Here is a 22,787-nt window from a genome sequence, read left to right on the forward strand (position 1 = left end):
AGACCTAGGATTTTGATTCCGGTTTAGCTAATTCCATAGCCAGTATTCTTTACACTACCACTTTGTAACTAGGTATAATCATTTGGGCAAGTTTCCTGTTAAGTCGTTGGGGCCTCGGATTCCTCACGTGTAAAATACAGAGTTCATTCATCAAACTCTTGTGTCCAGGTGTACACATAATGACGACTGCAGTCCCCTCCTCCTTGCCCTTTTCATTCCAGTAGGTTATTTGTCTCTAACTTCTAAAACGGACCCTGCGACCATTGTACCACAAATGGCAAAAGAAACAAACATAATCACTGTAGATAACCATTCAGTCTCCTTTATTTCGGCCTTCCTCTTTCACCTAGGCTCCCGCCCCACCCAGCACCAGGCCACGCCTCGGCGTGTGATGTCAGCACGTCCCGTGCGTCGCGTCGCGGCGCTCACTGGGCGCCCGGCTTTCGCCGCTGCTGCCGCCGCCGCCGCCGCCGGCCGCGGCTGCTCTCCCAAGATGGCGGCTCCTCCGGGCGAGTACTTCAGTGTTGGGAGCCAGGTGTCGTGCCGGACGTGCCAGGAGCAGCGGCTGCAGGGCGAGGTGGTAGCTTTCGACTACCAGTCCAAAATGCTGGCTTTAAGTATCCTTCCCTGCGCGGAGCCCGAGGCCGGGCCGGCGTGTATGTGGTCGTGGGGGTGGGGGGTGGGGGGGGTGGGGGTGGGACGACGGCGGAGGCTGGGGCCCTCTCCGGGCCTAGGGGCGACCGGCCACCGCGGAGCCCGTAGCGCATGCGCACGGCCCTGCGCGCCCCTCCCCCTCTCGGGGCTCCCTCGGTCCTCTTGGGGGACTCTGTCTCCCACCCCTTGTGGGAACTGGGCCCCACGCGAGAGTCGGTGGGTGGAGGGGGTGCTGGGCACGCGGATGGCTTTTCGGTGGGGACGCTGTGAGAGGGGACACAGTGATCGGGGGAGGAGGTGGTCGTGGGAGGGGGTTCCCGGATGGAAGGGGGGCTGATAAAATCGAGTGGGTGGGGAGGGGGTGAGTGGAGTGAGGAACTGCTTAGGACAAGGGAAGACGATGGAGTTGAGGACGGGGTGTCTGCTGATGGGTTTGGTCCAAGGAAAGGCGGTGGGGTGTTGACTAGATGGGCCTCACCTGTTTGGGGGTAAAGTAACCTTAAGGCAGAGTTTGTATGTAAATTGGGGCTGAGGGCTTGTTTCTTTCTTTTTTTTTTTTTTTGCTGGTTTGTGTGTGTATGCGTGGTGTCATGGTCGGGGGAGGGAGTGCTCAATTTTAGGCTTCTCAGTCATTTGAAAATTGCTGTTTGGGGGAGGTTTGCATTGGAAAACTGGCCCAGATAGAGGAACACGTTTTTCAGGGACTTCTGTAGGGATGTGTGGGTTACAGGTGAAGGAGTGAGTTGTGTTCTCTTGCTCAGCCGAGCACACATGGAGTCCTGGCTTTTCCATAGAAATCGCCTCCCCTTTTGAAAGTTGTCGCAGTAGTACACAGAATGGAAAAGGTGGCCTGCTGCTTTGGGGTGGAAATGATTTCTGAATTGCTCCAGGAAATTCAGTCTTGGAAACAAAATGCTTCCTGGTTGTAATAAATGTGCCACCTTTTCGTCTTTTATCTGAGCCACAGGTGGGTTTATTTGCATTTTTTTTTTTTTTGGAGGAGTAATCCTTTATACTAGCATCTTTCAAAAGGTTTTCTACTAAGTCTGCTGCATTTGAGTGGCAAATATTTTAATTCATTTACCACTAGTCGGAGAGTTCTAGCTTAGGAAGATGGCCTTTGACACTAATGCAGCAAGAATAGTTGCGTGTGCTTTTTAAAAAAATATATTTTTTTATTGATTTTTTTTCAGAGAGAAAGGGAGAGGGATAGAGAGTTAGAAACATGGATGAGAGAGAAACATCAATCAGCTGCCTCCTGCACACCCCCTACTGGGGATGTGTCCGCAACCAAGGTACATGCCCTTGACCGGAATCGAACCCGGGACCCTTCAGTCCGCAGGCCGACGCTCTGTCCACTGAGCCAAACAGGTCAGGGCAATAGTTGCGTTTTTAAAAAAATTATCGATTTTAGAGAGAGAGAGAAGGGGGGGAGGAGAGAGAAACATCGATTTCTTGTCCACTTATTTATGCATTCATTGGTTGATTCTTGTTTGTGCCCTGACTGGGGATTGAACCACCAACTTTGGTGTATCCAGTTGAGACTCTAACCAAATGAGCTATCCAGCCAGGACGTGTTTTGTTTGTTTTGTTTTGTTTTGTTTGTTTTAATATAAGAATTCATACCTGGACCAGATAAGACCTTTTTACTTTTTACATTAGTGGTTTAGTTGGAAGGGTTTGGGAATGAGGAATTACTCTGCTTTTAATTGGCATACAGTGTGCTCTCAATAAATGGTTGGAGAATGATTGAATAAATGGTTTAACTTGCTGGGTCACCTTGGGTCAGCTTCTTTTCTAGTGCTATAGTTTTCTCCTCTGCAAAATGGGAAATGTCACATCTGAAAAATGATAAGAGTACTGTACAGATAAAAGAAGTATTACACCAAGAGCAGAGAGCTCTGCCTCTTCTGTGTGGCTCATTCGGTTCAAAACAAACAGTACGTATGGGCATTAAAACTGCATCCGCGTCTCCTCCTCTCTGGTAGAGAGAAGGTGACAGAAATCCTTTTGAGGCTTCCAATTTTGAATTGTATATGGCTTCGAAAAGCTTGTGAGCTTACGAGGTAGCACAGGAGGAAGGTGGCAGGCAGAGATTTCCTGAGGAGAGCTGTGCTTCTTGTAAGGCTCCCCGCTCTTGCTTGAGGCACACCTTTTACATAGGCCTTGTGAGAATTGGTGTTTTTTTTATGCTCCTTTTGGTATGTTGTCAGTGCTCTGCTTGCCCCTGTTTTCCTTAACTTTATTTTTTCACCAGAATGCCCCTCTTCCAGTGGAAAGCCCAACCATGCAGACATCTTGCTCATAAACTTACAGTATGTTTCAGAAGTGGAAATAATTAATGACCGAACAGAAACCCCACCTCCCCTAGCTTCACTCAATGTTAGTAAGGTAAGGACTAGAGGGTAGTTCTGGTTCTCCAAAAACGGTGGGAAAATTGAGTCTCATTGACTCTTGGAAATATACACATTGTCCATTGTTTTTCATTTTGTCATTGACTTACAATTGCATGTTCTGATATCTTTTTAAAAAATATGTTTAGTTTTATTCCTGGATGTCTTCAGAAGACTTTAAAAAACATATTAATGCCCAAATAGAGAAATAGAATTGAGAACTTGCTTTAGTCTTTTATGAAAGAGGGCTTTTTAAAAAACTCTGGAGTCTGTGAGTGAACTTCTGGAATTGGTGGGGTTGGGTAAGGGTGTGGCCTGTGCAGCCTGAAATTGCATATGTGTGCACACATGAATATGTATATGTTTGTCCTGGGTGAAGACATGAATATTCTTCAGATTTTCAGGGATTCATGATCTATAAAAATTTGAAAACCACTGCTTTAGAGCTTCATTTTGGTCTTTATGTTTGAATTTTTGAGGTCTAAACAAAATTAGAAGTTTAGGATATTTTAATTTTAGATGTACAAATTGATCTCTGGGAACCCCCAAATTACTTTTTGACTCTTCAATTCTGTCAAAGTTCATGTTGATTAATAATATTATCCCAAGACTTGTTGTAGCCTTTGCTATCCCGTATACTTGGAACACTACTTCCAAAGTGACTGGAGCCTTATCCATCAGGACTTAAATGGCACCTCTTCTAGGAAGTCTTTGATGACCCAGGCTAAAGTAATTTGCTCCCATTACTCTCTCTTAGAGTACCTTATCCTTCAAGCTAAGGTAACATAGCCTTTAGCGTCCAACCTGGGACATTTCATAGAGTAAAGGGGACTGCTTTTGTTTTACACTAGGACAAGTAGAGATCAGTGTGCCCTGGGCACATTGGGACTAATGTTAGCCTGTTCATAGCCTTTTTGTAATTATAATTGTATACCATTTGTTTACTTTTCTATCTCACCAAACTTTCTTTTGTCAGGATGGGAACTATACCTGTTTTGTTCATCACTGAATATACAGAGCCTTGCCAGAGTAGGTGTTTAATACATATTCGTTGAATGAATAAGTTAGGCTTTTGATTTTAGTGGCAGCTGCCTTTCCTTAAGTCTCTTGAATTAGTGTGGTGGAAGTTTTTCCCTCTAGAGGAGTCTTGTAATAATGTATGTTCTCTTGACTGTCTTGGGAGTATGGTGTGTTTGCTGAGAATTGAACAAAGCAAGGGAATACTCGGGCAGTTGAAACAGTAGAGGGTAACTGAGGCCAGCAGAATGCGGCTACTCAGATACAGAGCTCCCTTTCCCTTTCCAGGGAAGTACCACATGTTTTTTAGTGATGGCTGAGGACAGATTCGAAAGGGTCTTAGGTTTTCTATTAAAGGCTGTTGTATATGTAACATCCCATTCTTAGAAACAGAATGATTTTTGAAGCCCTGGTTTAGTCACCTCCTACTAGGGTGTAGGAACTCTTTGGGTGGTTTTCTATTAGCTGAAGAGATTTTAAAAAGATTCAAGTGAAATTGCTTATTGCTAGTATGTCGAGAGAAATAGGCTTTAAGTTATTCTTTAGTATTTATTTATATGGTATATGAAGTCTGTCACTAAATAAATGGACCTTTAGTGAGTAGTAAAGATTACCCGAGAGATGATTTTTTCAAATTTACAAGATACTATTTTCTGCTCTGTGACCAATTAAGTGCTACCAATTATCTGAGCGGGCTTGGAGTGGTATGGGTAGGATTGTTAAGAAGATCTCATATATTTTACCTCAAATATAAATACAGGGTGGGGCAGAAGTAGGTTTACAGTTGTTCTTATGGAAAGTAATACAGTAGTTAATAAATAATAATATGCCTGGCCGGCATGGCCCAGTGGTTGAACGTCCAACTATGAACCAGGAGGTCACGGTTCGATTCCTGGTCAGGGCACATGTCCGGGTTGTGGGCTTAGTCCCCAGTGTGGGCGTACAGGAGGCAGCCGATCAATAATTCTCTCTCATCATTGATGTTTCAATCTCTCCCTCTCCGTTCCTCTCTGAAATCAATTTTTAAAAATATTTATTTATTTGTAAATAAACTGCCCAGTCTCCCAATTTAAAAAAAAAATAATACAAGAATAAATTGTTTTGAATACTCATAACTGTAAATCTACTTTTGCCCCACCCTGTAGTTTGTGGTTATTGACTTTGTGGATTATCTTTGCTTTTATGATTTTGCTTTCTGCTGGTCAGTTTTAGTTGTTTACTAACATTGTTGTTAACTAATAGTTTACCTACTCATTCAAGAAAGAAATAGGAAGTAATAGATTGAGGAATACCATAAATCTTTACTTTCCTTACATTGTGGCCTGCTTGCCAAGTCTTGAAAATAGTTTGCTGGGAAGAAAAGTCAGAAACTAAAAACTAAAATGAGGTTGGAGGGTTGTCTTTGGATTTCTTTCTAATTCTTCCATTTGTAGAAGTGTTTATGAGTAAGCTCTATTGGCTTTCCCTTGAAACCAACCTTTGAAGCTGTTTTGTGATTCCTTTTTGAATTCAGTTGGGATTAGAAGAGCCTGCTGGGCTGTTACTGAAAACAGCTAACCTGGGCAGCAGCTGTTAACATGTTGCTTAGATGACATGAAAAGTTCATTTCATTTAAGAGCATGGACTTAGGGTTTTTTAAAATGGAGGATTGTTTAAGCATGTTAGACGAGAACTGACGTGCCCTGAGACCCCTAAAAGAAAACTGTTGATGCTCATAGCCTAGGGAGCACTACCTGTGACTTCCACTTCCAGTGGAAGATCCATCACATGTTGGCTCATCTTGCTGACGTAGTAATTGCTCTGTTTAATTAAACCTGTTGATATAAACTGTATATTTGTTTACTCCGACCCAGCAGGAAATGGAAGAGAAGGCCTTTTAAAGGAAATACTAAATTCCAGCCCAACTAGAGAAGGTATGAACTAGCAATTGGAGATGAGCCTGTTTTGCTTTCTATTGGCAGTTCACTGCAGGCTAAGAAGTCCTATGTCTATCCACAACAGTGGGATGTAAGAGGAAGCTTGGAAGAGGACAGTGGAGTTGCAGAAGGTGGAAGTTTTGAATATCATTTTCTCCACAGTAACGGAAGTTTTGAATATCACTTTTATCTTCTCCACAGTAACATTGTACCTCTTAAAATGTTCCAGATTTTCTGACTATAAGAAAAAAAGCATTTAAATAAAAGTACAAAAGCACACCAAAGCCAATCATAAGTGAGGTTCAGTTTATTTGCCATGTAGCTTATAGTTTACTCTGTCATGAGGAAAGCTTAAATATTGCTGGAGGATGAGAGCCCTAGGGTCCTCATGGTTGGGTGAATTAAGGTGATTCTTAAGGTCCTTTGAATTGACTTCGCTGCTTGTTCTCTGGGGATAGATTGCGCATGGCTTGATAGTGCTCTCAAAAGATGATTTGGGTATGTCAACATGAACAGTTCTCTTTTATGTAGCATTTATCAAACATTTACTGAAATCTCTTATGCAAGGCATTGTGGTAAGCTCTGCTGGGGACCATACCTTACGTTTTTCAGTGCTAAATTTTACAGAGAACTTTGACATCTCATTTCTTTCCATATTTATTTCTTTTATTGAAAAATTTTTTTATGACATCTCATTTCATCCTCACAACCACACTGTGTGAGCTTTAGAGTGTATTCTTTTCCTTTCAACAGATGAAAAAATAGTCTTACCCATTTAAGTGACTTGTTCAAAGTTACATGGCTAGTAAGTAGTGTGGGAACTAATATTTTCACATGCCACCCTCTGAACTAGCAGTCGTTAGACATCTCATTCAATCCTAACAACAGAGAATGAGTCACTAGCTTAAGGGAATACAACTAGTAAGTAATAGAGCTGGGATTTGAACTCTGGTCTGATATTTTAATGGCAAAGTCCCATTGTTTTTTCTACATCGTGTTTTTAGCCTAGGGAGCTTATAGAGTAGTGAAATGAAATGAGTACCTAAATATCTGTAATCCTAAATAATGTTTCTAAGAAACATCTGTGTTGTGTGGTCAGGAGCAGTGTGGTCTAGTAGAAGGAGTATTGGGACCAAGCAGATAAGTTTTTAAAGTCACTTCTTTGCCACTTAATCTTACTGAGCATGAGTTTGCTCACTGTAAAAATGGGATGTTAGTACCTATTTCAGAGTTGTTTTGAGAATTAGGTCAAGTTGACTAGCCTTGGCAGATGTTAGTTTTATTCTTCCTCATCAGCTTTGTGTAGCCAACTGATGTTCCCTTAATTATGGGATAAGGGGCAAGATGGGGAAGGCGAGCAGTATGTTAAAGGGAATACAGCCAAGAACATTGGTGCTATTACTATGTCAGTCTTTCCTGGCATTGGATCTACATTTGTTCAGATATTGGAACTTGCCAACCTCAAATTGGGAAAGTCAAAGTTGTATTAGATACCATTAATATGTAATATCTAATAATTAAAAGATTTTTCAGGCGACCTCTTGGTGGTGTCCAGAATTAACTTGAATTTCCAGGGCAATGTTATGAGGTGGCATAGTTAAGTGAACACTTGCTTGAGTACTGGAGGTTGGAGTGAGCAGTCACAGAATCTAGGAGGCTATGCTTTCAACCTCTGAGACTCATAGGAAGGAGCTCTTTGACACAGTCACGACAAGTGGATGAATTCATTTGTTTCGATAAATGGATCCAGTGCATTGAACGAGATGTAAGTCTTCTCACTTTGCTGAGTTGGAGAAGACTTTCTGGAGGAGATATTAGTGTGTTGGGGGAGGCAGGAAAAGAGACAAAGCATAGAAAACTGAAATCCACAGATAAACTGTCAGCCTCTTATAAACAAACATAAAGTGAATGATCAAATGGAACCAGAAAGAGATTCAAAGAGCTTATCCTAAGTTCCTGGTCATGAAGAATGAGTTGACTACCTTTGGCTAAAAATGTATTTGGAGATTGGTCAGTGAGTGGAGGGGTTTGGTAAGGCTGAGAAAATAGAAGAGACAAAGTTCACTTTTAACAGAAATGGACACCCTGGACAGTGTTCCTCAGTTGTTGAACGTCAGCCCATGAACCAGAAGGTTACGATTCAATTCCCCCTCAGGGCGCATGCCTGGGCTGTGGGCTCTATCCCCAATAGTTCAGGAGGCACCTGATGGATCTCCCTTCTTCCCTCGGAAATCAATGAAAAAACATTTAAAAAAGAAAGAAGATACACAAAAGTTCACTTTTAAAAGAAATAATGCCCTGGCTAGTGTTGGCCTATGCACTGAAGTTTGATTCCTGGTCAAGGGTGTGTACCTGGGTTGCAGGTTCAATCCCTGCCCTGGTTGGGCCCATGTGGGAGGCAGCCAATCCATGTATCTCTCTCACATCAATGTTTCTCTCACTTTCCTCCCTCCCTTCCACACTCTCTAAAAATCGATAGAAAAAATATCCTCGAGTGAGGATTAACAGCAACATTAAAATAATAATAAAATAAATGGACATGAGTGCCTTACCTGTAGGTAGGATGTCACACTGAGGGAAGTATGAGTTCCACCATTTTCAAAGCAACGATTTAGCATAATCTTAAGATTTTCCAGTTATTTGAAGATTAATCCTCAAGTATGAGTAAATTCCTGGGGTAGTTGATAAACACTGCATTGTGACCTATATTCATGGATCTATCCTGTTAGCTGGGCCCTTGACCGTATATCTTGACCCTAATGTGTTGAGATATGGAGTTACCATCTCCAAGGAAAATCAGATGACTTGGCCACCTTATGTTTAGGTATGTGTATATTGGTAGGAGGTAGGTGTTTATGTGTAAATGTGGGTATATTAGGTGTATATGTGGGAAGGGAAATAACTACTGTCTAGCGAAAGCAAGACTTTTTTTATTTTTTATTATTTATTTATTTTTTAAAAATATATTTTATTGATTTTTTACAGAGAGGAAGGGAGAGAGATAGAGAGTCAGAAACATCGATGAGAGAGAAACATTGATCAGCTGCCTCCTGCACATTTCCTACTGGAGATATGCCCGCAACCCAGGTACATGCCCTTGACCGGAATCGAACCTGGGACCCCTCAGTCCGCAGGCCGACGCTCTATCCACTGAGCCAAACCGGTTTCGGCACAAGACTTTTTTTTAGATAAAAATTTTCTGGCTTCTAGAAGCTATACTATATAACCTGTTCGTTCACTTAATTAGAATATGTTGTCAAGGCCACAGTCCAAGGTTAGAGTCCACCACTCAGTTTTGCACCTGGCTTTGAGCAGACAGCTCTTTCCTTAACAGAAGTATTATGAAGATACAAATGGGGGGTGAAGAGGAAGAGTTCATTGCTGCTGAGTGACGGAGCATGTTAAGTAGTGTTTGTCAGATCAAGTCAGAGAGATAGAATGGTTGCCATTTAAAAAAGCATTAGCCTTTTGAAGTAGGTCACACTCAGTGGCATTCAAACTTTGGGGTCAAACTGATAGCCGTAGTTGGGGATACAGTGCTCTAGGGCTCATGACTAAGTTCAGGCTATAGTGCATGGCAGCCAGCTGACTCAGTACTGAGGGCTCTCCCTCATTAGGTCAAGGATTTGGTTCTGAAGGGAGCTTTCTTGATATTATGGGGGTCTGGGAAGAACTACTGTCTGCCTGAAAAGACAAATTGCTGAGCTCAAGACACTGGGTGCCATAGGTGTGCTGTTGCAGCCACTTCTGCACTCTACCTCTTTGACACCGAGACGAATCAAAATAAGGACTTTACTGTTGGGTCAGCAGTGGTATCTCTTCCAGTGTTAAGGGGGCATTTAACTGGTTTAATTTCCCTGGCAGAGAATAGGCATGGAGGTTGGAATTTTGAGACTAACTTAGGTAAGTACCAGAAACTATCCTAGAGAGACAAGCAAATTTCACTTCAACTAGAAATTTAAAGGACCTACCTAGTACACCAGGAGCTAATGGTGGTGTGGTAGAATGTGGGGAGTATGAAGAACTGGGTTCTTTTTACAACTGGGCTGCTAATGAATTGTGTGACCTGTGTCAGTCACTTAACCTCTGAGAACTCTTCTATGAATCACTAACAGTCAAGGTTTCTTTACCTTTTATCCACTTTCCCCCTCTTTTCCCCTCCCTTCCAGGTGCTAGGAATATAGGATGATTAGGACACTGCCTTTTCCCTTAAGAATCTCATGTTGGGAGTAGTGAGGGACAGCAACACTTATCTTAATGGTAACAATATGGCAGGATCAGTGTTTGTGGAGGTGTAAACAAGGTGCTATGATAGGGAAGCAAACTTTTTCTATAAAGATTCTGATAGTAAATACTTTAGGCTTTGTGGACTACACATTATCTGTCACAACTACTCAACTTTGCCTTTGTAGCAAAAGCAGCCATAGATAATCTATATATATAAAAGCCTAAGCAACTGTTATGATCGATCAACTGCTCGATGGGTCACTATGATGTGCACTGATCACCAGGGGCAGACGCTCAATGCAGGTGCTGCCCCCTGGTGGTCAGTGTGTGCCCACAGCCAACCCGCAGCTGGCCAACCTCCTGCCGACCCTCCCCTGGCCAGGTGGTCAGTGTGCTCCCACAGCCAACCTACCGGGGCCAGCCAACCTCCAGCGGTCCCTCCCCCGGCCAGCCGTCCCTGATCAGATTGGGACTGGGTGAGAGATCTGCCCTGATGTCGGTCTGGCCGAGGGACCTCACCCATGCACGAATTTGTGCACTGGGCCTCTAGTATGTAAATAAATGGGCATGGCCGTTCCAATAAAACTTAACTAAAACAGGTGGTTGGCTGAATATGACTCACAGGCTGTGGGCAAACTACCTGTGAAAGTTAAAACTTTGCCTATAGGATATACTGACTGACTAGAGGCTGGTCTGTATTGTACAGCAGCAATATGCTGGTTTGACAAGTACGTGTTAAAGTCTGGAGATTGAGGTGGTGCTGTAGCCCCTGGATTTGAGCTATTCATCATACCTAAAAGCACTCAACATATCTTAGCATTCTAGTTTAGGGGAGTTGTTTGACTTACCTTCTCTAGTCTTGGCACATCAGAAAATGATGGATCCAATAATTTAGGCTTGTTTAGGGAATGCCTATCAGTATTGACTTAAAATGCTTTCTTACACAGGATCTGTTCTTGAAAGTATTCCTGTGAATTAACCTTTGACAAAAGAAATAGCCCTAATTGGTTTGGCTCGGTGGATAGAGCGTCAGCCTGCGGACTGAAGGGTCCCAGGTTCGATTCCGGTCAGGGGCATGTGCCTTGGTTGCAGGCACATCCCCGGTGGGGGGTGTGCAGGAGGCAGCTGATCAATGTTTCTCTCTCATCGATGTTTCTAACTCTCTATCCCTCTCCCTTCCTCTCTGTAAAAAAGTCAATAAAATACATTTAAAAAAAAAAAAAAAAGAAATAAAGATGTCCTTGAGGTTTAGGGTGAGATTGGGGCCCTTTTCAGAAAAGAGAGGCCCTTCACTGAGAGGCAGACAATTATGTTCTGTGCTGGGGACATTGATGGAAATGCCAGAATTCACTGATAAAAAGAGATGATGGCAGCGGAGTCTTAAGATATTTATTCTCGCCCTAGCCGGTTTGGCTCAGTGGTTAGAGTGTCAGCTGTGGACAGAAGGGTCCCCGGTTTGATTGCAGTCAAGGGCACATACTTCGGTTGCAGGCTTGATCCCTGGCCCTGGTTGGGGCACATGCAGGAGGCAACCAATCGATGTGTCTCGCTCATTGATGTTTCTGTCTCTTCCCCTCCTTTCCATTCTCTCTAAAAGTCAATGGAAGAGTATCCTCGGGTGAGGATTAACAACAGTAACAAAAAGATACTTATTCTTTTAAAAATATTTTCTTTTGATTCAAATTTATAACTATTTTCAACAATAATTTAGGCTTGTTTCTCTTAGGTGGAACTGTTTGAGTGTAGTGCAGGGTTAAGAACACAGCCTCCAGAATCAGACTGGGTTCAAATCCACTTTCCCACTTGTAGCTTGGTAAACTTGGGCAAGTTCTTAACAGCTGTGCCTAGTTTCTCCACCTATTTGGTAGGAGTAATTTTAGTCCCCATTTCATAGGATTGTTGTGCAGATAGATAAAATGCTTAATACATGCCAAGTGGGTAGCTTGGTGCCTACTGTGGAGTAAACTCTTGTTCAACAAGTTTAGCTCTTAGAATTTTAGTGTTCACTACCAGGCCTTTTTGCTCCACCATTCCGGTGTTTGATTCAATGTTTTGATTAGTTTTTATGTATTTTAGAACACAACTTCAGGTGGGGTACTCAATTTTTTAGTTCCCAACTACCCAAGGTTGTAAAGAATAGTTTTATTAGAAACTTTCAGACGGGAGCTTGCAGTTAGGGAATAAGAAGACTTGGAGATATTGGTAGTTGGAATAAATACTTTTTTTTTTTTTTAATCTTTACCTGAGGATGTGTTTATTGATTTTGAGAGAGAAACAAACAAACATCGATCAGTTGTCTCCCATTCACACCCTGACCAGGGATTGAACCTACAACCTTTTTGGTGTATGTGATGAGGGCACTCTAATCAACTGAACCACCCAGCTAGGTTGGAAGAAATACTTTAAGAGACGGCTTGTTGCTGAGAATGAGGGCTTTCCAAGCGTGCACCTCAGAATTGAAACAGTAGGAGCAAGCATTGGGCCCTTGGGATGACAGTTGTTCTTGGCTGCTCCGGTCTGCCATCCCTCAGCCCCCACCAGCGTTGCAGGCAGCACCGGCAGTTCCAGGGCAGCAGCTGCAGTGCTTCCCAACCCCTCTGTGAGGGCAGCTGGTTGGAAGGCCCGAATGCACACAGAAGACAAACTGTGTGGAGTCATAGGTCCCATCCAGCAGGTTCCTCTCTGGGCTCTCCTTCCCATGTTGTATCAGCTGTCACAGCCTGCTAAATATTTGCAGTAAGACTCCCCCTGGATTTCCCACAGCGCCTGTGCTCTCCTGGACTGGGTGTGTGGAAATAAAATGGCCTCGCTGGTTACTAAATAGCAAGATGAAGTGTATATTGTTTGGATTTTGTTGTGTCTGCTTCCTCCTCCTGTCACTGAGTGCAGGAAGAGATGTGTTCCGTTGGTGTTCATTAATTCATTGACTCCAGGGGTAGCCAACAGCAGGCATGACTAGAAGCCTTTTAATATTAATGTGCTTTGATATCAAGTTCATGCACTTATCTCCATTGCCCACATCAAGGTGCTATATGTAAAATGGTCACAGGAAGCAGCACAGGTTAGTAGACTAGGAATAACTGTTTTTACTGGGGAACACAAAATAGAGAGGCAGGTAAGTACAAGTTGTCTTGTGCAGTCGTTTCAATTCATCTGCCTGCTCATTAGTAACAAATCTTTGTCGGTTCGTGTTTCTCCGTTTGCCTGAACCCAGTGTACTCTTAAAGTTGGTGCTTTTAATATTCTTAGAGATTCTAACCACATAGTGCTTCAGTTTTGATTGGGAGAGGCCAGCAGCCTACATATTTGCATTGAAACTGAATGTAGTATGGTGCTAGCCATTGAATTTAAAAAATTGTCATCCTGCCCTGTCTAGTGTGTCTCGGTTGGAACGTCGTCCCGTACACCAAACGGTGATGGTGATGGGTTCAGTTCCCGGTCAGGGCACATATCCGGTGGGGGGGGGGGGGGCGCGTTTGGCCCCCTGGGGCATGTATGAGAAGCAGCCAATCAATGTTTCTCTTTCCCTTCCTCCCTCCCTCCCTCCCTCTTCCATCCTCTCTCAAAAAAAGAATCAATAAAACATATCCTCAGGTGAGGGGGGGAAAAATTGTAGCCCTCGTGACTGACCCACCTTTCCAAGCTAAGGTGGGTCCTGATGACCCTCCCACCTTCTCTTCTAAGGGCAGCTTATTGGTTCCCTCTAGCAGTTTGACAATGACCATATACTTATTAACTTAGAATAAGTGAACCTTATACAGATAGGTGTTAATTCACAAAAATATGATGTGGGGAAATTTAGATCTGTATAACAGCTAATGAGGGTAGAGTGATAGCCACTTGCTTTACCAAAGGAAGCTTATCCACATTTTTCATCAGTTTTTAGGAACATGTCATAAAAGAACAAAGTAATCTCCCTCTGCTCTTACTCCCAGTTTTGAGAAGAAACACTTAGATTCTTTTTGTGAGGACAATCTTCCTCGTGCCTAGTTTATGGGGTCCTCTGTGGGAGAAATTTACCCCGTACAACTTCCTGGTGGAAGCTGATCTGTTGAATATCAGATACAAGCATTTTTCAGATTGCCGTGAAAATATAGTCTGTAAACTGACAACTGGAGTTTTCAGGGTTTGCTGTGAGTCCAGTCTGTCCAAAGCACAAATGTAGGTACAGGTGGAGGATATCGGAGCAAATTTAAATACAGTCAACTTACACTGATTTCTGCTGACTTCCAAGGCTCTCATGTCATGTAGCATTTGGGATCTGTTTGCACTATGAGTTGACATGGAGAATCATCTTTTCTCCTTTGCTTTCAGAGCCTTTAGAAGAGATTGTGCAACTGGTATTTGGGGAAGGGGGGTGTATTTTGAAATAATTGTTCTGTAACCATTGTGTTGCTGCTATCCAGGCTGTCCAAATTAATCACTTCTGGCTGAAATGTATATCCATTTTATTCTGCCTCTACCAAAAAGTGGCTCCCCTCCCTGTGTTCTTTCGGCTTGATTTATGAGTTCTATTCTTTTTAAAAATATATATATATATATTTATTTATTATATATGAGGGAGAGGGAGGGATAGGTAGATATATTTTTTATTAATTATATATGAGGGAGAGGGAGAGAGAGATAGAAACATCAGTGATGAGAGAGAATCACTGATCAGCTGCCTCCTGCACATCCCCTACTGGGGATCGAGCCTGCAACACAGGCATGTGCCCTTGATCAGAATCGAACCTGGACCCTTTAGTCCGCAGGCCGATGCTCTATCCACTGAGGCAAACCAGCTAGGGCTATGAGTTCTATTTTTAAACATTCTGCATAAATGCCTGGTTTCTCTGAGCCAACTCTTCTCTCTTACTGAATGGGTGATGTTATGTTTTTAACCTCCTATGGAGATGGCAAGGATATTTTACTTTGAGTACCCAGACTATCTAATTATCATAAGCTCTATAGGAGTGGCTTTGTCTGACCCAACATTGGGAGATGCTTTGGTTTTCAGGGATAAGCATTTTTAAAAAGACCTCAAAGTGAGATCCTCCTGCATGCTCATGGGGTAAACACCTGCCTGACCACCGGGCGCTTCTTCCCAGGAGCTCTGCAGGAGCTCGGTTAATCCAGGGAAGCTCTCCCTTCTGATTTTCCTTCTTTCCTTGGAGATTTCCGATTTTCTACAGGGTTGTTGGGAAAGTGAGACTCAAGAAAACTATTACCAGGGTTTTCTTGGTGACTGAATAAACTTTGCTTATGGTTACTTAAAATATACCACCAAGAGTTCTCTTTCCATAGAAACTGGTGCTTTCTTGCTGCAGGTGGGATTGTCACTATCAGAGGATTGCTGTCAGCCCTGTGCATTTATTTCTTTGTGAAGTTGTAGCTTGGTGGGGCCAAATGGCAGGACTGGGCTTGAAAGATTATTTACTGCTGCTGTCTGTCTCTCCATGTCCTGGGGACCATGTGAAAGCGGAGCTCTGGCTTCAGATCACTGCAGTCTTGGCTTTTCTTCCCTCTTAAACTTGGGGGGCCTGAAATGATAGTGTTTCTGAGTTTGCTCTTCTGTGCTCACTTCCCCTCCTTCCTCAGCCAGTCTCTGAAGCTCAGATGCAGGGATGAGACTCCCCACTTCCTCATAATCCAGTTGAAGGCCTCCTGTTCTCATCTTCATAGTCAAACCCATGCCTCAATGAAGTGCTTCATTTTACCAGCAAACAGTTAGATACTTTGCTTACTTTCTGCCAGTAGAACAATATTTGGTTTATGGTTTGAAGGGTCACTGTTAAAACAGAATACAGATTTTAAGAATTCCAAGCATGTAGGTCCTTTGCGAATGTGCTGGAGGTATGATTACCTCTCTTTGTATTTGAGGAGCTAGTGTGTCAGGACAAATTGTGTGTTTGCACATGTTTTTAATGTGCTGTAGCGTCAATATACTAAGCTGTTCATGTGTCTGAAAATCTCCGATTCATTTGACTTTCAGACGCATTATCTGTCTTTTGTTTGTTTTAACCATCTTGCCCAGCGTGTTTATTTTGTCTTATACTCAAACAGATTTGTACTTCAAGTCTCTAGCAACCAATATTGTGGGGTGGGGGTAAAAAATGTATTAGAGGATCGACAGGGGCCCTGCCCCTGTTCGGAGGAATTTCCTATGTTTTAGTAGAATTTTGTTTGATCAGTTTGTGATTGTTCCACTAGATGGCAATTAAGGACTGACATGAAGTAAAATGCTGGCCCTTTTTCTAAAGAGCAGGATCTCTTTTCAGCTCAAGCTGAAGATGGACAATATCCAGGGTTAGGTTTACTTGAGTCTTGGTTCCCTGTATGAGCATAGATAATGGTGCTGAAAAGGTAGAGTCTTTTGTGCTCAGTTCCCCTCCTCCCTCAGATAGTCTCTGAAACTCAGAGGCAGGGTGAGACATTAATTTCAAACCCGAGGCTCTAGCACAGTAGCTGATAACTATTCTTAATTCTCTCCTTTCGTAAAAATGTTTGTATTACCTTTTAACTCTGACTGCCACTTTCCCATCAGGTAGCTCCACAGTCATACTCTATCACATTACCCTGCTCTGTTTCCTTCCTAGCACTTACCACTGTATAAAGTTAACCTGGTTTATATTTTTGTTTATAGTCTTATCTCTACTCCCTCCCTTCAATGCTGTATTCTAAGCTTAACATAGTGAATGTCTGGCACATGGTAGACATTCAAAATATTGGGAGGAAGGAATGTTTGCCAGGAAAAGCAGTAATTATTCAGGTATATTGTGTGTATTTGTTTCGCTTTTGATCTCTGAGAAAACTGAATCTACCCAAACCTGTCTTTTCCGGCCTCCTTTCCTCAATTTTGGCTTGACAGTTGGGAAGAATGAAGGTGAATGCTTTTCTGAGTCTCTTTCCTCTCCCCCACTTTAGCTTGCCAGCAAAGCACGGACAGAGAAGGAGGAGAAGCTGAGCCAGGCCTATGCAATCAGCGCTGGTGTCTCCCTAGAGGGCCAGCAGCTCTTCCAGACCATTCACAAGACGTGAGTTGGGGGAGCATAGAGATCCCTTGTCCCGGGGGTGATGCTGCCTGGCTGTGCTGTCTGGTGGCTGACTTTCAGGTAGTTGTGTTCCTGAAAGTAACCAGGGAAGCTGGGTAGTGTGTTGGCAATACCTCGACATCCAGAGATATGGGTACTTGTTGCTTTTCCATAGAGAAAAATGGTGTAATTGCGGACAAATTGTCTTCTCTGGGCTTCAGTTTCTTCATCTGTAAGACTTAGTTTTCGATTAGGTTATCCCTAAGGGTCCCTTCCATACCTAGTATTCCATAATTTAGAACTAGTGATCTATTTGTCTTTTATTATTTTATCTTGTACCTTTCTCTAAAAGCTTATGCAGTTTTTTTAAAAAAAATATATTTTATTGATTTTTTACAGGGAGGAGGGAAGAGGGATAGAGAGTTAGAAACATCGATGAGAGAGAAACATCGATCAGTTGCCTCCTGCACACTCCCCACTAGGGATGTGCCCGCAGCCAAGGTACATGCCCTTGACCGGAATCGAACCTGAGACCCTTGAGCCCCTAGGCTGACGCTCTACCCAATGAGCCAAACCGGGCAGGGCAGCTTATGCAGTTTTATTAAGGAAAAGTTCTCTCTTTTGCCCATCCCATTGGTATATTGGGGTGAACACAGGGAGTTAGGGAGAGCAGAAGGCCACTTTATCACCACCTTCTAAAAGACATTTTGTCACAGCAGAAGTCATTTGACTCCACTAGCTTCCCTAGTTGCTGAAAAACTGAACATTTGACACTCCTCCTCCCCCCTGCTGCCTTCTGTTACCCTACTTAACCACCTGGGTCTGGTGCACAGATGGCAGCTGGCATCAGAGCTGTTTGAGTCCATGGTGTGAGTCTCTGAACATTTACAGGTATGTGAAGGAATTCTCTTAGTAGTATCAGCTGTCCTGGGTCTCCCAAAGTGTGAACTGGAATGGGTCTTCCCAGTCTAGCAAGTGCCCAGCTGTCTGATAATTGAGAAGGACCATTTTGAGGAGCAGCTTCCATTGTAGGTGGTGGGCAGAGTACAGATCACAACACGGTGGGGAATTTGTTCTGTCTTCCTAAAGGTGCCATTTCCCCCCCGGCCAAAGGCTGGCAAACTACAGCCAGCAGGCCAACTCTGCTTATTTGTTTATATATCATCTGTGGCTGCTTTTGTGGTACAGTGACAGAGATTGTATGGCCTGCAAAGCTTAAAGATTTGCTATCTGACCTTTTATATAAAAAATTTACCAGGTTGAAGCTAGTGGCCTGAGCCCAGCTGAACTCAATTTGGCTTGGACTTCTGGGGCTGCCACTGAGTTTTCTGTGGGTTTCCGGGTCCCTAATGCTGCAGAGCACTCCTCTGGGTCCTCTGAGTACCTGTGCACCCGTTTCCTTGCTGTTCCCAGCCAGTGATGCCCAGGAAACATTTGCTGGCTGCTCCTCCCCATGGGCTGCTGGCAGCTAGTGTTGCCTGAGTGGTGAGCTGGGAACTTGGGGTCAGCAGGAGGTGTGGGATGCCTGCAAGAGGTAACTTTCACCTGTTCTCTCTCCCTTCCAGCATTAAAGATTGTAAATGGCAAGAAAAAAACATCATAGTCATGGAAGAAGTTGTTATTACACCCCCATATCAAGTGGAAAACTGTAAAGGCAAAGAGGGGAGTGCACTGAGCCATGTACGCAAAATAGTAAGTATAAAGGAGCCATGAAACTTGAAGTAGAGAATGATTCCTTGGCCTTCACCCTCCAGCATCAGGGCAGGACAGTGTGCTGCAGGTCCTGCCTCCTCTGACACAGCCACCTTGTGAATAGGCCTGCTTTGCCACCTTGCCTCCGTGCAGTGTGCTGCTCTGCAGCTGTGGCTTAGACACTCCTGCAGGGGTGGAACCACTGGGCAGTGTGGAATAACTCGAGTGGTCATTTGCAGTGTGGTCCTTTTAGTGTGTGGCTTTTGGGAATTGCATGATACTGGCCTGAGCAGTTCCTCTCACCTCAGGCAGGGTTCTTCCCAGAAGGGCTGGTTGGTATAAATCAGTTGCCATTGGCGTCTCTGACCCTGCATATGTCACCTGACTTCTTAGATTGAGTTGTAGCATTTATAAAAACAAACAGCATTGAAAGACCAACATTGTGGATGTGAAAAGTTTAAGACTAATTCCCCACCAGCTTTCTGTTCTGTACTTGTCTGAAGAGGGTAGAGGGATTTTTGGATCATAATAATCTCTTTTCAGTTTCTATTTTAGTTTATAGATTCATCTTATTTTAGCCAGTCTTAGCTGAAGCTGCAAAAATTGTGGCTGAAACAAGTGACCCCCCCATCAGACAGCAAAAGCAAAGGCGCCTGAATGGTCTGTGGGCTGGTCAGCCAGGAGGGGGCTGTGGAAACCTGGAGTGGACTGTTTGAGAGGCCTTGTGCCGGACTCCTTTTCTGACCTAGGCTGACTGGTCTCTTTCAGGTTGAAAAACATTTTAGAGATGTGGAAAGCCAAAAGATACTGCAGCGTTCACAAGCCCAACAACCACAGAAGGAGGCTGCCCTGTCATCCTGAGTCCACATACATGGAGGACTCTTCCAGCATCCAGCCAAGGAGGCGATGGTGGCGGCTTCCGCGGAGGCAGGCCGGGGGAGGGAAGGGATCCTATATTTCCTGTTGGCTCTTGTTAACAGAGGGTCAGCGTTTCTAAATCTTAGACTTGAACAAACAAAACACCCAACAAAAAGAACAAGAGAATAATTTAAAAGTTGAATCATTACTTGACTAACAGACTTTGGTCCACCATGTCCTTTTCACAGCTCCCTTCTGGAACAGTCACCTTGTTAAATTTATTTTTTGAACATTCTTTCTGGCTCTACCCTTTCACCTCTGACTTTCATTTCCTAGTCTGTCCCTGTCATTCTGTTTTTATAAGTGGCTACACTTACCTTGTGAATGATTGAAAGAAACTTTTACATCTTCCAAAATAAAAGTAACAAGCTGACTGTGATACTTAAGTTGAGAACAGCAGACAGAGGTCTCACTTTAAATTCCCCCCCCCTTTTTTTTCTTTTTCTTTTTTTGCACAGGGCATGGCTTGAATTAGTTTTATTTTTCTTAACTTTAAATATATATATGAAAATATATATTAAAATGTTCTCTAAATATTTTCTGCTTCTTGCAGGTCTCTTTTTACTAGATCATGGCCACTCTTCCCACCTCATCCCTCTGAAAATAAAAATGTATTGCCCTCCCCACCATCCATAGCCAGGCAACTAACTTGGCTTAGTTCACAGCAAGAATCTCCGGCAGCACTTTGTAGAGCCCGTGTGTGCAGATGGGAGTTGGCTTTGAGGGTTCCTGATGGCTTTTAGTCTTTGTGTGTGTTCCAGTCTCACATTTGGCTGAAACCTCAGGATTCTCCTGCCTTTTGCTTACTTCATGGTACTAGAAGGACCTCCTCACTACTCTCCTGTCTCCTACATGAGAGCGTCAGCTGCCCTTTTCTCCAGTGTCCTCTGCAGAACTATTTTGCATGGCACAATCGGCTCCTCCTTGAGGGATGATATTCTTTTATCAGAAACCTGGAGTCCACCGATCTCCACCTCTCTTTAAGTGTGTATCCAGAGTCAGCAGCCCAGGAGAAAGCTTGGGTTGCCTATAGTTTCTCTTCTGACAACCTCCTTCTCTTATGCCCATGCCCACTCCCTTTAAATTTTACAAGCTTATGATAGTTTGTATGTGCTCAGCCATTGGGCAGAAAACCTGAAAAGAATTCTGGACTTTAGCCCACCAGTTTGTCTGGTTTGATAACCTGCTGAGAGCCAAAACTGGCACCTGTTGTCCCACGCCTTCAGGGCCACCCAGTGGGGCAGAGTGTGCCACAGGCTGAGTATCGGGCACTGAGTGGGATGTGGGTGATGCTCATGTGACTGGCTAGAGCTTTGGGGGTGGGGTGGGGGTTAACTACTATTTTTTTGGCCATGATCTCTTTCCCCTTCCTTTTTTTTTTAATTAAATAAATGGATCAAAATTAAATAATTCAAGCCCTGCCTTCAAAATGAAATTTTTTTTAGTATTGTTTAGCAAAAAACAATAAAAACCCAAATTTTTTTAACCATCACTCATGTCTCGGGTTTGTGTATGCTTTAGAGGCCCCAGAGGGAGAGCATCTGAGAGTATGTGTGTTCGGTTTGACTTTTCCATTTAGTTTCTTTGCTTTCTACTCTTAACCCTCTCTCCACTCCTTGAGAATTCATCCAGAAATACGGTCCAGAGTGTGTAATTTAAGAAGGGCACCCAGGGCTGGGAGTTGTGGTACGTGGAGTAGCAGAATAGAGAGGCTGGGTACATGCCTAAAACCATTGGAAGTACCGTGCCTTTGAGTTATATGCACCGAAACGTAAACTTCTGGAGACGGGCAAAGAGGGAAAAGAGGCCTTGTGAGATCTAGAGAACCTAAGAGGGACGATTAAAGGAGTGAAAGTGATTAGTGGGAAATAGCAAGCCCAGGGGAAGCACTCTGTCTCATGTGTTATCACTTCCGCCCTACCGGTCCCTGGGAGACAGTACCGTTTCTGGTAGGAAGCACTTTTGACTCTTGTTTTAGTTTATGAAGTCATGTGTGGGAACTTTAAGCAATTTAAGAGAGAGCGTTAGTATGGTAGGAAAGACAGGCAGTGAGGTGTAGAAGAACAAGGGCTTTGGAGACAAATAGTTGGGTTCACATCCTTACATCTTTTAAAAATATATATATATTAAAATTGATTTTTAGAGAGAGGAAAGGAGAGAAAGAAACATGGATGTGAGAAACATCAATCGGCTGCTTCTAACATGTTCACAGATCAGAGATCGAACCCACAACCTTTGGATTACAGGATGACACCCCAACCAACTGAGCCACACTGGCCAGGGCTCACATCTTTATTTCCTCACTTTGACTGTAGATAAGTCATTTCACCCGTCTGAATCTAAAATATGGAACTAATACCCATCTCCTAGAATTGGTATTAAGGGTTAAATAAGATATTTAAAATGCCTAATTCTTAGAAGGTGCTGTGTAAATATTAATATAAATGTTAGGTTGGTCCTGAGATAGTTAAATCTGGAGATGAGATTGGATTAGATGATTTCCAGAGGCTTCAGCTTGGTTTTAGAAGTCTGTTTAGATGGCATTTTAAGTAAGGCTAATATGTAAAAAAACCACACACACATTTGGGCAGGGGCAGGGTAGGGGCATCAGAGCCCTACCCTCCTGTCTCTCAGGTCTCATCCCCACCTCTTCCCTGGAGCCCCTGAGGAGTTTCTTTGACTGTAATTTGAAAACCACTCATTTTATAGGAAGAGCTCCACCTGGGTGAGGGACCTGGTGAGGGACCTGTTGAGAGCGCCACTGCTGCCTGTGGTGGCAGCGCTAGAACAAAATCCGTGGGCTCTTGCTATTGCTTTGTGAGTTTCCAAACGATGGGTATGTGTACTGCTCACATCGGTTTGCCAGGTTTAGGGTAGAACACAGAGGAGACGGGAGAGGCAGAAATTGCCCCCTAGTTTGAAAGAACATTGGACTGTTGAAGAGTGTGGTGCCGGAAATC

At 43.4% G+C, this 22,787-nt stretch overlaps 1 protein-coding gene across 1 annotated transcript; it reads left to right on the top strand.

Annotated features, from left to right (window-relative positions):
• Positions 1-408: 408 nt before the first annotated feature.
• LSM12 (LSM12 homolog) lies at positions 409-20,203 on the top strand. The gene is made up of 5 exons (XM_036339613.1): positions 409-617; positions 2,912-3,045; positions 17,111-17,220; positions 18,783-18,909; positions 19,678-20,203. The coding sequence occupies exons 1-5, from the start codon at positions 494-496 to the stop codon at positions 19,768-19,770; spliced, it is 588 nt and encodes a 195-aa protein (XP_036195506.1). The 5' UTR covers positions 409-493; the 3' UTR covers positions 19,771-20,203.
• The last annotated feature ends 2,584 nt before the right edge of the window (positions 20,204-22,787 follow it).

The sequence above is a fragment of the Myotis myotis genome, unplaced genomic scaffold, assembly GCF_014108235.1.
Source record: "Myotis myotis isolate mMyoMyo1 unplaced genomic scaffold, mMyoMyo1.p scaffold_m19_p_17, whole genome shotgun sequence".
NCBI classification, from domain to species: domain Eukaryota; kingdom Metazoa; phylum Chordata; class Mammalia; order Chiroptera; family Vespertilionidae; genus Myotis; species Myotis myotis.

Coding starts and splice junctions, on each gene's coding strand:
- LSM12 (XM_036339613.1), top strand. CDS start 494: ATGGCGGCTCCTCCGGGCGAGTACTTCAGTGTTGGGAGCCAGGTGTCG. Junction 618..2,911: donor GTCCAAAATGCTGGCTTTAA/GTATCCTTCCCT, acceptor TTTTTTCACCAG/AATGCCCCTCTTCCAGTGGA. Junction 3,046..17,110: donor CTTCACTCAATGTTAGTAAG/GTAAGGACTAGA, acceptor CCCCCACTTTAG/CTTGCCAGCAAAGCACGGAC.